At 44.9% G+C, this 16,749-nt stretch overlaps 1 protein-coding gene across 2 annotated transcripts in view; it reads right to left on the minus strand.

Moving 5' to 3' along the window:
• Positions 1–1,086: 1,086 nt before the first annotated feature.
• ANXA2 (annexin A2) overlaps positions 1,087–16,749 on the minus strand; it is a 37,187-nt gene continuing 21,524 nt past the window's right edge. Inside the window, exons 4-13 of one of the 2 annotated variants that reach the window (XM_033167135.1) lie at positions 15,929–16,062; positions 13,644–13,757; positions 8,696–8,786; positions 6,276–6,355; positions 4,907–4,966; positions 4,297–4,390; positions 3,521–3,616; positions 2,858–2,916; positions 2,059–2,181; positions 1,087–1,435 (exon numbers count right to left, since the gene is read on the minus strand). In XM_033167135.1, the coding sequence (XP_033023026.1) occupies positions 1,376–1,435; positions 2,059–2,181; positions 2,858–2,916; positions 3,521–3,616; positions 4,297–4,390; positions 4,907–4,966; positions 6,276–6,355; positions 8,696–8,786; positions 13,644–13,757; positions 15,929–16,062 (911 nt within the window). In that variant the 3' untranslated portion in view covers positions 1,087–1,375. The remainder of the gene's footprint in view (positions 1,436–2,058; positions 2,182–2,857; positions 2,917–3,520; positions 3,617–4,296; positions 4,391–4,906; positions 4,967–6,275; positions 6,356–8,695; positions 8,787–13,643; positions 13,758–15,928; positions 16,063–16,749) is intronic. The other variant, XM_033167136.1, reaches the window with a different exon arrangement.

Below are 16,749 nucleotides of genomic sequence, written 5' to 3' on the forward strand. Positions count from 1 at the left end.
ATAACGGATCGAAATGTGAGTTTGGCATGGCTATGCCCATTTGGGGGCACAGGTTCAGATGTCTCTTGTGTTATCATTGCCAAACTCTGCACAAGGGTTCCTGAGGTGGGGGTGGAGTGCCTCATTGCCATTTGGATGCTGGGCACCATTTTGAATCAAGATGGTGGACTAAAATGTCACATTTGCCTGATTCCACCTGTCTGGGGGCATAGGGTTCGTTGCCTGTCCAGGTATCTTCATCAAACTTGGCATGGGGGTTCCTGAGAAGGGGGTGTTTGAGTACCAGGCACCATGCTGAATCCAGATGGCAGACCAAAACATGATTTCACCCAATGTTTGTCATAGAATCATAGAATTGTAGAATTGGAAGTAACCCTGGGGATCATCTAGTTCCACCTCCTACGATTCAGGAATATGCAGCTGTCCCATATGGGGATTGAACCTGTGACCTTGGCGTTATCAGCACCACACAATAACCAACTGAGCTACCCAGTCATTTACATGACAAGTCCAAACTCACAAATTCACCACCCATTTAAAAAATGTATTTTGGGGGTTTCTACAAATTTCTGGGCAGCACCAGTCACTCCCCACTAGTCTACCCTAAATTAAATAAAGCAAAGCAGGAGTGGTTTGGATTAGTTCCTTAGAATCACAGAGTTGGAAATGACACCCAAGGGTCATCTAGTCCAACCCCCTGCAATGCAGGAATCACAGCTGAAGAATCCCTGACAGATGGCCATCCAACCTCTGTTCAAAAACGTCCAATGAAGGACACCACCTTCCGAGGTTGTCCAGTCCACTGTCAAACAGCTCTTACTGCCTGTTACTGTGAGATGGGAGGCTACACCAAAAGGGAGGGATGTGAAGCAATATATATAGGCAGAAGGGGGGGGGTCTGAATCCCACAAGGTAATTGCTGTTACACCAGGAAGCCAACACTTTCCTCCTCTGGAAGAATGCACAAGAGCAAACTGTGTTTTTCTTAAAGTAAAAATTCCATTTTATTTGGCTTTCCAACAAAAACATTGCACGCAAAGAGAGGCAGAATCTTCTTCCACTGTGCATGTAAGGATTGCCTCCCTCTCCTTCTCCCTCTCTTTGGAATGTTAACTCCTTTGGCCTGATTACTTCTGCTGAGATTAGCTACTTGGGTAAAAGCCAAGCAAAGCCTGAGCCAAGGGAGGGAATGATACAAAGGCAACCAACAGCATCCGCCTGGAGTAGACGGGATAGGGAAGGCGAGTTAGCAAAGGCTATTGCGCCAATGGCTCTAGTTCTGCAAAGGAGATCAGGGCGGGGCTGAAGCGGAATAAAAGGAAAGGGGGGGAGCATAACTCGGGGCTGGAACTCTCTTCCATTCCCATCACAGTTTTCAATCTTCTCCTCCGCACAGGTTCAGGAGTGCCCGCTGGTAATCGCCCTTTGTGTCTTGCTGCAAGGGGAACAGAGGGGGAAAGACATTGAGCCAAAACTCTCCTCAGGGTCAGCCTGGCCCTGACTCTCCTTACACCGTCAGGGTCATCAGATTCCCCACACAGGCAGCCATAAATTGTCCTGCTGTGTTTTTCAAAATTCCCCATGTGTGTGTTCTTGCCCCATGCCAAGAATTTCAGGGCATGCCAGCAAGCTGGGGTAGGGGAGGGATCCCAAGGCTTGCAATGTACAAAAGGAAAAAAAAAATGTTTTGTGGGGGTGGATTACCCAAAACAGCAGAATGAAGACGGAGTATGCTCAGGGGTCACAGAAGCCTGGGCTTGGGACAAGGGGGAGAGAAATGGGGAGTTTTGCGGGAGTGGGAGAAATGGAGTGACTGAGATCCTGAGTAGAAACACACCACATGGCCAGCATAGAATCGTAGAGTTGGAAGGGACCCAAGGATCATCTAGTCCAACCCCCTGCAATGCAGGAATATGCAGCTGCCCCTTACAGGAATCAAACCTGCAACCTTGGCATTATCAGCACTAGGCTCAACACAACTGAGCTCTCCATGGGGTGATCTGATACTGTCTGCTCTGCTGCGACTGACAGCAGATCTGCTGCAACATGGCCACTCACCTGGATGAAGTAATACAGGGACTTCCCATATTTCCTCTTGAATTCACTCTTAATTTTCAGCATGTCCACCTCGCTGCGGGAGACCATAATTCTGATGAGGACCTTGTCTCGGGTTCCTTTGCCCTAAAAAATAAATAAATCCACAATTAAACTTTATTGTTTAAATCAGACTTTATTGTTTGCAATGCATTTTGTGTGTGGGGGGGGGAATGTTAGCAGTCAGTAAAATAACACAGATGGAGTGCAGAGAGAAAAGAAATCCTGATAACACTTTACTGAGGAAAATGGAACAAAGCAACATATAATTTGAGGAGAAAAAAAGCATAGATCTTTCTTTCTTTTTTAAGGGCAGGCCTTGTTAAAAGCAGGGTTAGGTTCAACTTAACACCCAGGGAGAAATTCTCTCACAGCTACACAGCCAGAGCATATGCATCCTCACCAAGGATCATGCATCCTCCTTAGTTGCTAAGCAACACTTCCATGCTTACTGACAAATGAATTAACCCTTAAGTTACAAATGGAATGATCAAGCCCCACTTGAGTCCTGACCCATCTCAGAACCCAGAATGAAAATAGGCCTGGTTTCTGGGAGTGATCTAATGATATGACAACAATGTTATGGACGTTTGATGCAGGAAGCAGACTCAGGTCTCTGGGGTGCTCCAAGAGAAATCCCACTCAGATGAGGCGCACAGGATCACTGAGCAGGAGAGCTTGTGAACAGAATTCATCTCAATGGTGATTGCACAGGAGGGTGCTTTGGTGAATCGTGCCCCTGACGTGTGTTCAGATATTTTACCTTCATTGAGTCGTACAATCGGTCCGCAAAATACAGCTGCTTGTTCTGAATGCATTGGACTGTGGGGGAAAAAGATGGACATGGGGTTAAAATACACACCTGTAATCAAACTATTAAAAGTTTAAAAGTAGATAGCCCCTCCCCCCACCGCCAAACACATTTCTGCTCCCCCCTGTTCAAAGGATTCTTTTGCTAAAAAAAAAAATATCTCCAGTTTTTAAACACTGCAGTGTCAGCCAATCAACATTGATTTAACTAATGGATATGAACATGTTCCTCTTAAGTTCCTAACCTAACAGAAAATAGCCCTAGCTGGTATACACATAAACACACATCCCTACTATTTAAGAATTAGTGCCTGAATTTTTCCTCTTCCCTCCCTTTCCCAGTCCTTTTTTAAAAAGCTGCTGGAGGAGGGGAACGGAAAGGGGTTCTCAGAGCAGCTTCCAGGCAGAGAGTGGTATGGGCACCCTGTCCAGCCCTGAGGAGGTGCGTTCCTCCTGTCCAGGCAACCTCAGGTGTTCTGGGGGGTGGGGCACCAATACAGCTCCTTGCCAAGGGCACAAGGGACCCTAGAGACACCTCTGTCCAGGGCAAACCAGAAGCACCAAACTCCTGACCTTCCTCAACATCCTTGCCTCTTGCCTGTGTCCATGTACTCACCAAGATTAATGAAGGCATTTTCCAGGTCTCCTTTCACTTCCTTCTTGATGCTCTCCAGCATATCATAAGGGCTGTAGCTCTTGTACCTTTCAAACACTGCAAAGTTTAGCCAATGGAAGCAGAAGGGTCAGGAGAAAGGAAAGAAAGTCACGCAGTGCAGAATTAAACTGTGGAACTCACTCCCACAGGAGGCAACAAGGGCCACCAACTGGGATGGCATTGAGAGAGGACTGGATGAACTTGTGGAGAACAGAGCTATAAATGGCTGCTAGCTATGACAGCTATGCTGCCTCCATGACTGAAGAAGATTGGACACATTCATGCAGGAGAAGACTACAAACCAGGATGGACATGCTCTGCCTCCACATTCAGAAGCAGTCATGCTTCTGAATACCAGTTGCTGGAAACCACAGGAGAGAGAGTGACTCTTGAGCTCAGATCCTGCTTGCGGGTTTCTTACAAGGATCTAGTTGGCCTCTGTGAGAACAGGATGCTGGACCAGATTGGCCCCTTTGGCCTGATCCAGCAGGCTTCTCGTGTGTTCTTAATCTGTATGCAAAGCCTATGTTCCACCTCTGAGCTACGGGTGCAATTATGAAACCAAGGATAAGTAGTGGAGCAAATCCTTGCTTCTCCTTCCAGTCGTTACCTGGCCAGCAGAGAGCCACAACCGAGTGAAAAGGAGCCTCTATCATCAGACCTGAACATGTGAGGGCTTCACCCACCCACCCACCCACCCACCCACACCTCTGCAGCAGCCTGGAGTTGCATGTTACCTTTCTGGAGGTGGGGGATACTCCTTTCAGTCATGATGTTGATCCACTTGGGCACGTCTGTTCCCTTTCTCTTCACACCAGCGTCATACAAGTCCTGCAGTTGGGATGAAAAAGTTTTGTGTCAGATACCTGGCCACTGCCGTGGCAGCAGAGTTACAAGACTCCCAGCACTTTCCCTCCAAAGCACCCCACCCACTTACGGATAGTTTCACTTTATTGTATTGAGAATATTGCTGGGGTGGTGTTGGATCTATAACAGGCTTCCTCAACCTCGGCCCTCCAGATGTTTTGAGACTACAGTTCCCATCATCCCTGATCACTGGTCCTGCTAGCTGGGAGTTGTAGGCCAAAAACATCTGGAGGGCCAAGGTTGAGGAAGCCTGATCTATAAGCTGGCTATCCGCAAGGGCTCGCAGCAGGTCAAATACTTCTGGAACGTGTGAGCACTGCGACAGACTGAGCCTGTTGTGAGCTGGTAACAGCTGAAGTGCATTTGTCTGCTCAGATGCTGTGGAACAGTTGACACTTTGGACACATGGGGAGGCCGGAGGCAGCTTTTCAACAGGCCCTCATACGAGATGAAAAGAGGTCAGTATTCAGCATTACTTACCCTGGCATCTTGGTCAATCAGCTCGTAATCAATCACGGAAGCATCCTCATTTCTCCTTCCCTTTTAAAGAAGAAAAACAAACGCATGTTTCAGATATACAACCACTGAACACTTCTTGCTCCAGGATTCATTGAGAAGAGAAGTACGCAGAATACCACCAACTCTCTTGCCTGGATTTATGGACTGGGGACAGCTTTACAGTCATGAGGACTACAGCCTTTGATACATCTAGTTATGAGCTGTGGACATCTGGGAGCACCTGTATTTTCAGTGTTTCAACTTTTGTACCATTTGTTGCAGATCACTGGAGCTTGTTTCTCAGAGCACGTACTGTGGTAATATAATGTTAGCAGTGGTTGGTCGGTGGGGAGGAGGGTGGGGTGGGGGTTGACGTTACGGTTATTGGCTCTCAAGGGTGAAGTGGATCCTTAATATCTGGCTGTAAGAGCTAATTTCAAATTCTGTGTGGCACCCCTTACACATTTAGGCCACACAGAATTTATTTATTTTATGAAATTCATATGCCATTCGATTGTAAGAAAAACCTCAAAGTGGTTTGTAATAATAATAATAATAATTCTACACTGCCCTTCATCCAAGGATCACAGGGAGGTTTACAATAATAAAATACATAACATTACATATCTTTAGGTGCCAGGCAAAAACATTCCTTTTCTCCCAGGCCTTTGGCTAATTAAACAATCTACGGCCTTTTAAACTGTGTGTGTGTGTGTGTGTGTGTGTGTTACTGTTTTTGTTTGTTACTGAAACAGTAACACACATACACTCCTCACAGTTTAAAAGGCCATAGATTGTTTAATTAGCCAAAGCCCTGAGAGAAGAGGAATGTTTTTGCTTGGTAACTAAAGATGGGTAATGAAGGTGCCAGGCAAGCCTCCCTGGGGAGAGCATTCCACAAGTGGGGAGCCACCACAGAGAAGGCCCGTTCTCAGCTTGTTACTCTCCAGACCTCTTGCAGAGGAGGCCCATGAAGAAGGGACTTGGATGGTGATTGCAGGGTCTGGGTTGGTTCATAAAACAATACAATATGAAGACATTTAAAAGCAGCTATTTAAAACATTCAAAAAATAACTAAAATCAATTATAAGCTAAAAACAGATTAAAACATGCAACAACAACAACAACAACACCAACCACCAACACTCTGGCCAGGCTTCTTTAAACAAAAATATTTTTAAGCAGGTGCTGAAAAAGGTACAGTGAAAGTGCCTGTCAGGTGTCAATAGGCAGGGAGTTCCAAAGTGCAAGTGCTGCCAAACTAAAATATCGAGTTCTTACCATGACTTGAAGCAAACAGTTAAGTTAAAATAACCAGAGGAAAAGGGCAACTGGACCAGAAGAGTCTTACCTTGGCTAAAGCCACCATCAACTTGCGGAAATCGCCAGATGTATCCGAGATGATGTCTTTTTCCAATTCAGTCTTGTACACTAAAAAAAGAAATCAAGGAAGATTGGCAAAGCAGGCTCTATTACTAACATTTCTGAAGCCCAGTTCAGCCATAATGAAAAATCATGATCTGCTGTTACAAAAACAAGCCCAATCCTAGTTTTTTAGCTATCCACAGTTAGAAGAAAGGTTTCCTGAGTTCAGGCAAAACAGGAAACTGCAGTTCAAAAATTAAACCAGAAATTCTCGCCCTTCACACAGGATAGGAAGAAACTGCAAAACCTCTGCTTTCAAACCACAGTAACTCATTACATATGAACTCTGGAAACTGTGGCTTGTCTCAATTGTTAAAGCAGAATCAGGCTGTGAGAGATCACGCAAGCTGGGTACCCACACAGGCTTGTTTTTGCAGTGACAAACCAGGTTTATCACTGTGACTGACCCAGAATTTTCATTTTTGTTCTCTAATTGTTTTCAAAGAGATGATTCTGTTTCCTTTTTCTAAGGTGCTGAGACTTGCTAAGCAGAGATGTCTGGTCGTGAAAGGATGGTAAGGGTCTTGGAAAGCGGGGCAGCAAGAGACATTTGCAAGGGGCTTCATTTTCGAAGAGCGTGAAGTAAGGAACCCTCAACCAAAAATAAAGGACAGCAAAAAGTCTCATAGTAGCCTAAAGACTAAGAGCCCAAAAGGTAGCACACGAACCCCTGGCTGCTTTTGTTGCTTCTAACTGGCAGAGCAATCCTGTCCAGATCCACTCAGAAGCAAGTCCCAGTTACACGTGAAACTCGAAAAATTAGAATATCGTGGGAAAGTCCATTTATGTAAGCGATTGTTTTCATTAGCTACTGGAGTTTACTATATCAGATATCTCACTTTGCATGTCATGAGTCTATGTCAAGCCTTTGTTTGTTATAATTGTGATAATTATGGCATACAGGTGATGAAAACCCAAAGTTGAGATTGTTAATTTGGGTTCTCATCAGCTGTACGCCATAATCATCACAATTATAACAAATAAAGGCTTGACATATCTCGCTTTCCATGTCATGAGTCTATCTCATATATTAGTTTCACCTTTTTTAAGTTGAATTACTGAAAGAAATGAACCTTTCCACGATATTCTAATTTTTCGAGTTTCACCTGTACTTATCCTCTGGAAGCTCAAGCCAAGTTGTCAAAAGGAAAAGTTGGGCTTAAGACCTATGTGTATGTTTTCTTCATCCTAGATCCCAGTGCAGAATTTGGCCCTGTGTGGAAGTCAGTCTTTGTATAAAACGAAAGCCAAGTGTCTAGCACTCGTGATTGTCGTGGGGGGGGGGGGGTTGTACTCAGGTCATGTCTGCGAAGGTCTCAGAAACTGAAGAGGGCATCCTGTGATCCAATGCTTCTGTAGCACATATACCTCTCTGTCCCTTCCAGTGGCTTCTTGTGTCCACCACCCACCGGACTCCCCATCTCCACAGGACCCTCCTGACCCTAGAACTGTGTGGGGTTCACAGTCCTCGCAACTAAAGAAGCAGTGGCCTACAGAACTTTCATCAACTCACTTGTGTCCCACCCATTTCCTAAGACATTAAAAGCCCCAAGCACTACTCATTATGAAGCAACATCACATAAATATTTATTTTAAAAGCCAATTAATGCAGCCACCACCAGCTTTGCACAATCTCACCTCCTCCTAACTCTTGCTTCGTTAAAACAAGGAAGGACTTTTATGAGATCTAAGAAGGGCCCAGCAAATTACCGTAGGCACTCTTTCCCTACCACTGCATCTGGTGCGAAAACTGAAATACTTTGGGACATTTTACACCTCACTTTTAGGCCTGAAAAATAAGTTACCCCGCTCTGTTTTCTGAAATTTACACCGTACATTTCTTCTGTCACAGAACCTAAGGCAGCATACACCTGGTTCCCAGGAGGTCACCCATCCAAGGAACTGACCAGACACTTTGCTTCAGCAAGGGAGTAGCCTCACGTGCCCCGAGTACTCACCCTGGGACCCCCCTGACTGCACCTCTGTGACTGCAAATGAGCTTCTGAACCTATTACCACAAAATGCTTGGTGTTGCTGGACCCATCAATCAAGGTATCATCAGGTCAATCCTCAAATCATTCTGAGGGCAATTTATCTAAGGGCAGATCCACACCATAACAGCCAAAGCACATGACTTCCCCCAAAGAATCATGGAAAAGTATAGTAACCCCCCCCCCCAAAGAGCTAGAATTCCCAGCATCCTTACCAAACTACAGTTCCCAGGATTCTTTGGGGGAAATCATGTGCTTTAAATGTCTGCTGAATGTGCTTTAAAATCTATGATGTGGATCTGCCCCCAAAGGATAAACTCACACCCCCCCCCCCAATCGCTCCTGGTCAACTTACTTTCCCTGTAGGCTCTGTTGATTGAGTTCAGTTCCTGGTTTGTCCGTGAACAGATTATCTCAATGAGCGTGTCTTCGTCAGTTCCCAGACCCTGAAACGCAAGCGGAAATGGAAATCTTGATAGGTACACATACTCAGTGAGATGACATTTTAACAAAAAAAAAAAAGTGTGGCTTCCGCTTGTTATCAAAATAAAAATGTTATGAGGGAGTAGGGCCAGCTCAAGGCATTTTGCTGCCTGAGGCAAATTGCAAGATGGCACCTTCCCCTCATTCCACATACAGAAGCCAGCTAGACTGAGGCAGTTGACAGTTACTGCCACATCGACCATGATATAGCATTCTCCACAGCATCTGAGGGCACAAGGCTAGCTTAGGGGAACACTGGTCCCCCAATATACACTGCCTGAGGCAGTTGCCTCACTCTGCCTAAAGGTAGGGTCCTGTGTGAGGAAAATATCCTACTCGAACTGCTATTAACAGTCAGTTTCAGAATACGGTTCTTGTTTGCTGCCTTCATTGCAGAATTGTGTCCTGTTCAGACAGACCAACAAAAATCTATTCCAAGGCTGAAAATAAATTCTGAAGGACAGCACTCACACAGGGCCTTCACTGGTTCCAATTTAAAGGAGAAGTAGAGCTGGGTATCATCCGCAAACTGGTGAACACCCAGCCCAAGCCCCCTGATGATCTCCCCCAGCAGCTTCATATAGATGTTAAAAAGCATGGGGGGAGGACAGAACTCAGACACCCCACAAATGAGAGCCCAGGGGTCTGAACACTCATCCCCCATCACCACTTTCTGGTCATGGCCCAGGAGGAAGGAGCGGAACCACTGTATAACAGTGCCCCCAGCTCCCATCCCCTCTAGACGGTCCAGAAGAATGTCATGGTTGATGGTATCAAAAGTCGCTGTGGGATCCAGCAGAACTAGGAAACAGCTTTCAGCTGTGTCACTAGACTGCCAGAGATCATTGACCAGTCCGACCAAGGTGGTTTCAGTCCCATGATGGGACCTGAATCCTGACTGGAAGGGAGCCAAATGGTCCGCATCCTCCAGACATGCCTGGAGTTGTTCAGCAACCATCCAATCGCCTTGCCCAGGAATGAAAGCTCTGAAACTGGACAATAATTGGCCAAAATGACTGGGTCCAACGATGGTTTTTTTAAGAAGCAGTTTAATAACTGCTTTTTTAAGGGGGTCTGGGAAGACTCACTCACAGAGGGAAACATTCACCACCCCACAAAGCCCATTGCAGGATCACTTTTATGAGACAGGTGGTCGGTTTCACTTGTCCAAGCAGCCTGTCCACATCCTTGTAGATAACAGGTTGAAATGGATCCCATACAACTTGGGATTACAAGCAGAAATGAATGGGAAAGATTTTCACTCTATAACAAGCACAGTGCCCAGACACACTGCATCTCAAAATTGTTTTTACAAAAAAAGAGGGGGGGAGCAGGAATCAATATACGGGGTAGCCTTTTAAAAATAGACGAAGACATTTTGTTATCCCTGCTAATAGCAAAGAACAGAAATACGTTTTGCACGACAGACCAATATTCAGATTTCATACATTTTGAACAATCTGAGTGAGTTCAAGGGACATATATTATAAAATATAAATTTCAAAGTGTGAGGGTTTTTTTTTAATGATCAAAGTTCAAGATTTAATCAGCAGGTTTCTCTCCCTTGCATGCTGAACATATAAAACTGAATACAAAAATACGGCTTTGAACTAAAAGTTGAATTAACTGGGAGTAAAGTGTAAATCAATTATGAAGCTGTTAATACAATAAGAAAATTACTAATCCACATGAAATGGGATCAGGTGTTAATTAAACTCTTTGGGAACTCAATGACCCTCCCTGGTACAGTTCAGTCAAAACAATCCCCGCCAAAGGCCTGGAAACAAGATCGTTAATTTTTGTTCCGTTCCAGTTCCATCAGGCATCATTTATAAAGCAGCTCTGGCTGCAAGGATGTTGGAGAACTTTTAGGAAAAGAGCATAATTAAAAAGACTTATTTTATGTGCCTCTTTAACAAAAAACAAGAATAACTCAACCTTTGACTTCAGAATTAGATGCATAATTGATAAATGAAGTGCTTTCAACCATGTTACTCATTTAATTTCCTTGGTTTTCTACTGCAACGTGGCTCTAGGGACTAAGACAGCAATGAAATAGAAAAGGGGAGGGGAACGCCCTTCAGAAATGATGGGGCGCAAGATACTTTTCCGTGTCAAAATATTTAAAATCAAACTCCAGGATGAGCAGCATACACTGGGGGAGTCCACGTGGCCCCTCGCAATGCTGTTGGTCTCCAACTCCCATCTGTCACAGCCGATGTTCAGGAGTATTGGGAAACCAGCAATGTCAAGGAGGCCACACGTTCTGCATCCCTTGTAGAAACCGAGCTTGCCACATGTTCAAACTGTTGCTGGATTGTAGCGCCATTGGTGGTGGTGCATGAACAACAGAATTCTCCTGCACATGTATTTCTAGCATGTAGGAAAGTAGATGTTGGGGAGAAAAACTGTTGCCCCGCCTTCCCCCTGACACGCTAGTTCTCCATTCTATTGTTCTCCCTGTTTAAACTGTAAGCTCCATGGGACAGAGATCTGCCCATTTGCTTGTGTCAACGTGCCATGCAGAGAATCATAGTATTGTGGAGTTGGAAGGACACGAAAGGGTCATCTAGTCCAACCCCCTGCAATGCATGTTGTGACAGCGTTACAAAAAACAAATACTGGGAGTTTTCTAGCCCGTAAGGAAGGGCAATAGCTTCCGCAATTGTGACACGGAAGCCCAGCAGACTTCAAAGGCTTCTTGTTTTTCAGAAAACATGTTTTACATTGTTTGCTCTCCAGTCCAACTCAAGAAGCTTTTTCAAATAGAAAGTCGGTGTGGTACATGGTGATTTGGGTGCTGGATGAGGAATAAGGAGGCCCAGATTCAAATCACTGGGTGGTCATGGGCCTGTCAGTATCTCCCAATCTGCCCGACTCCACAAGGTTGTTGTGAGGATAAAATGGGAGGGGTTGACTTTCCGAAAACCGTGTCCCAGGCACAGGAGAAGGGTGTGCAGTGGTCGCTCCACAACGTAAAGAGAAGTGCCAGCCCCGATAAATGTGTAGAAAAAAAGTCTAGGAAGCATTTGGACAAAGCTTTGAGACACAGCAGGCTACGGCAGAAAACAGTGTGGCAAACCATTAATAAAGAAGTTAAAAGCGACATTTGGCAACAGTGCTGAGCTGAGACAGCAGAGGGCAGCATTGGATAAAGAAAAAGAGGAGACAGAACTCCATGTACTGACTAGCGCAATCCAGGAGTGTGGGTGAAGTCAAGGGACAGGAAAATCAAAGTCCTGCCCATGTTGTGAGACCTACACAAAACAGATCGCAGGCTGGAGAGCTCAAGAGTTGATCTTTACAAAAGATGGCATTCAATTATGTTCTGCTCAGAGCAGAGCCACTGAAATTAATTAACCTACATTTGTCACGCCTATGAATTTCAATGTGTCTACACTGCATAGGACTTGGCTGAGTACCACCCAATGCTCCAGAATTGCTTGCATAATCTAGTACAGGACCAAAAGTGCCTAGCTGATATGATGGGCTTGAATGTGGGGTGGGGGTGGAATCCCTTCCATTTCAGTTTCTCATTTCCCCCAAGTTTAATTTTCGTTTGGCCCATTTCTGCATCAGTTTTGAGATCTTCTTTTTAAAAAAGTATGCACAAAAATGTATGTTTTCCCGCATAATTTCTCTGAGGATACCCATTTTGAGCACACTTTTGTGCAATACGCAGGCTTTTTGCAAGTCATTTCCCCTTGCATAATCCGTTTTTGCCTGTCACCTTCACTAACACACACTTTCCCCAAACATACACATTTTTGGGTTGGAGAACAGCATCACAAAATTAGGAGAAGTGTGAATTTTGAAACATTTCAGTTCAGTTACTAGTTTGGGAGCTGTGAATTAGGTGGGAACCAAAAACTCTCTCACTCCCCTCCTCCCTACTGGCATTGGCAGCTGAGTGGTGATGGGGAAACAACAGATCTTTAAAGAGCCAGCATGCTGTGGCGGTTAGACTGAGTGTTGGACTAGGACCTGGGAGACCAGGGTTCAAATCCCCACTTGGCCGTGAAAGTCACAAATCTCTCATGTCTAACCCACTTTGCAAGGTTGTTGTGAGGATAAAGTGGGGAAGAAGAAAACCACATATGCCCCCTTGAGTTCCTTGGGGAAAGGCGGGATATAAACATGATGAACAAATACTAAAACTTCAAACACTAATTTCAACAGCAACTTCAACGCTGACTGTTGTGGAGGCTGCAGCATCTGGAGCCATTTTGGAGCAGGGATGGGAACTGGAGCCAACTCTGGTGTGGAGACTTACTGGACTTAAAAAAATGTTGTTGTGGGGACAATGGAAGAGCTGGCAAGGGGAAGTCGGCTCTCTTTTCTGCAAGGGCACTTGAGCGCAGCTAAGTATGGATCAGGAAAGAAACTGGATTTCTCTCACTCCATCAAAACAAAGGGGCAGAGATCCTTCAGCTCTCCAGCTTAAGTACAACTGCCATCATCCTTTAGAACTGGCCACAAATGCTCATGAAGCCCAGTGACATCTGATGGGCACCAGGCTCCTCACCTGGATCCTGTTCAGTGATCTGAATTACACGGGCAATCTAGGCGCTGAAACGTGGGCAGCATCCTGAGCTCAGTCAGTAGAGCATGGGGCTCTTAATCTCAGGGTTGTGGATTCGAGCCCCACGTTGGGCAAAAGATTCCTGCATTGCGAAGGGGGTTGGACTAGATGACCCTTGTGGTCCCTTCAATAAAGGGAGGTTATATTTGACACTGAGAACTGAGAGATTGAGAAGGGTTTCAGTGATGGAGACAAAGCATGAAAGATTAACCTTTTGGGGGTTCCTCATTTCACATACCTTCATGGACCCTTTCAGTTCAGAAGCATCATACTGAGCCGGTGTCTTCAGCAGACCTAGGATAGTAGTCTCCAGGTGCCCAGACAGAGCAGACTTCAGAGCTGCAGAGAGCTCCTAAAGACAGGAAAGAGGGTGACAAAGTTAGTACCTATTTCAGATTTCTGGATTCTTGCTCCCCTGAGTGACTGAAGTATTTAAATCTGTTGTTTTTCCCTATTGATTTGCAGGGGAGACACAGTGATCAAAATATACCTTGTTATATTCTACCATCCAAGAAGGTAAACGAGTTTTGTGTAAAAAAAAAAGTGCAAGAGAACATGTAATTTTGAGCACACACACAAATTAAATTCACACTCATAAACCTAGTAGGAACGTGTTCATTCAGCATGCAATGGACAGATTTAAAAGAGACAAAAGATTCTGTGAAGGGCAAAGACGATTCAAGTGGTAGGACATTTCTTTCGCTTTTCTCTCTCTCTCATAAAATGCAGATCCCCAAGTCTCAAAAATTAACTGTGGGTGAAATTCATGGGCATTTCACAAAGTGGGGTGAGAGTGTGTGCGATCAAAGGGATCGAAGTATTTTTCCAACAGGGAAGAGTTACAGCATTTGAGACTTTTTAGTTCAGGTGGGGAACTAAGGGGGGGGGGCAGTCACATGAACAGCTTTTCTGCTCCTCTCATAGCACTGTAACTTGAGATCATCCAATGAAGTTGGCACAAGATTCAGAACAGAAAAAAAGGAAGGACATCTTCACACAACATATTGTTCCTTTATGGAATTTGTCACTGCTTAAAGATGACTTGAGTATATTCATAGACAAAGGTCTATCAGTGGCTGTTTGCTATGAGAGCTAGATAGAACCTCCATGCCTGCAGGCAGTATATCTTTGAACTGGAGGCAGTATATCTTTGAACATTATTGCTGGATATGAATAACAGGGGAAGGCTGTGGCCTGCATGGCAGCTTCCTAGTGGCACATTGGCTGCCACTGTTGAAAACTGGGAGTATGGTGGGTTAGATGGACATTGGAATTGTTCCATCATGGTTCTTATGTGCAAAAATCATCAGTGTAATTACCAACACAGGTAGGCATGTCTTCAAGTTTGCTGAGTTCTGATTTAATGGAGAAACCTGGGAGTGTACACTGTGTATAAACGCAGCTCACCCTACTTGGGCTGGATCTAGTCACGTCAAAGAAGTGATTCAGTTAAACGCTTTGTAAACTCATACAGGGAAATCCAGTAGGGAAAGACGGGACTCCACAGCGCCATCTGGAGTCACAGTTGTATCACATATACAACACATATAAAACACTTTTTCTTTATCAATCTAGCTGAGTCCTTGGATACCTAACACTTCGTTTCAAAGGGTGCTCTGTTTTTGAAACATCCAACCTTCAAAACAAACAGGACCACCTTCTTGATCCCAAAGAACTTTAACTGACTTGCCATTCGCAGTGTCGTGAAGAAAACCCAGCGGAAACATTTCTTCCCCAGGAAACTCATCCAGGAAAAGTAATCTCCTATCCATTTCCTTTCCCTCTACTCCTGACTCATATTTTTCCACTGAGGAATTGGATGCTAGCCTGTTGCCATCCCTCCACTGTCTCTTAGAATCCTTTGGCATTTAGGCATTCTGGCTTAATTGGAGGTTTGGCTCCAATTGTGGAAAGCCAGGATGGAACACAAGAGACCAGCTAACAACTGTGAAAGCAGAAATGATCGTTTTCTAAACGTAGCTGAAACCAAGTTCTCCCGTGCAAGTCTTTCACTGAAATGTATAACAGCCCTACAGTGGCCACAAGCCATGGCAGCTGTAGGCTCTCCAGTACCAGAGGCAGTGTGCCACTGGATAGCAGTCCCCACAGGGCAACACTGGGAGGGAGGTGCTTGTGGGCTTCCTGTGGGCATCAGGTTAATCACTGCAGGACCAGAACGACAGAACAGATTGGCCTCTTGGTCTGATCCAGCAGCCAGGCTCTTCTTATGAGCTACTGAGTCAGGACACAGCAGTTCTCAGAGAGAATGCACTAATGCCACTATTTTAGTGATATCTTCTGTGGGGCTCAGTTCTGTGTGACAACACACCAAACCACATTTAAAAGGAAGCTCAAATTCTATCTACTTTTATTCACTGGACAGTATTTTTAAGCCGCTTTTCTGGGCAAGCTCATCCAAATTGTGGCTTACAGAATTCATTGCAACAAGATAGGGTGATGGCCGCTGGCTCGGAGGTCCTTAAAAGGGGATATGACAAGTTGATGGGAGAAGGAGAGGTCTACCTCTCGCTGTATAGTGTAGCTTTTGGCCTCCTTCAGTACCTTCTTAGTTCTCCTCTGGTAAGCGAAGGCGATGTCCTGACGCTGCTCATTGCTGCGGTTGGTCAGGATGTTGACAATTGTCACTTCATCCACACCTGCATTAGGGAGAGAGAAGGGAGAGCAAACAGGTCATTGGCAGGTGGTCTGGATGTTGTCATTTCTGCAAAGATTTAAAAGGTTTAAAAGATTCCCCAAGATGGGGTGAGCTCCCACTGTTCGGTCCCAGCTGCTGCCAATCTAGCAATTCAAAAGCACGTCATAGTGCAAATAGGTACCACTCCGGTGGGAAGGTAAACGGCATTTCCATGCACTGCTCTGGTTTCTCCAGAAACGGCTTAGTCATGCTGGCCACATGACCTGGGGAAACTGTCTGCGGACAAACGTCGGCTCCCTCGGCCAGTAAAGCGAGATGAACGCTGCAACCCCAGAGTCATTCGCGACTGAACTTAACTGTCGGGGGTCCTTTACATTTACCTTTTAGGGCCAAGCTGGGTTTTCAAAAACAGTGTCCCAATCCTCAAAACTTTCAGAAGATTACAAAAAAGCAACAATGCATATTGATTGATTGATTTGCAATACTGTATTTATAGCCCACTCTTCATTGAATATTTTCTTCTTTTTGCACTTTTAAAAATTTCATTTTATAATGTGTATAAAACAGAGAGAACAGTTATAATAACAGATGGAAATTAAAAAGTGAGATGTTAACCTGTAAAATAGGCATATAGAATGAGCATGGGTTAAAATAATAAAGCCCAAGTAAAGAATATTAGCATTATCAA

Source organism: Lacerta agilis, chromosome 13 (assembly GCF_009819535.1).
Source record: "Lacerta agilis isolate rLacAgi1 chromosome 13, rLacAgi1.pri, whole genome shotgun sequence".
Classification (NCBI taxonomy): Eukaryota; Metazoa; Chordata; class Lepidosauria; order Squamata; family Lacertidae; genus Lacerta; species Lacerta agilis.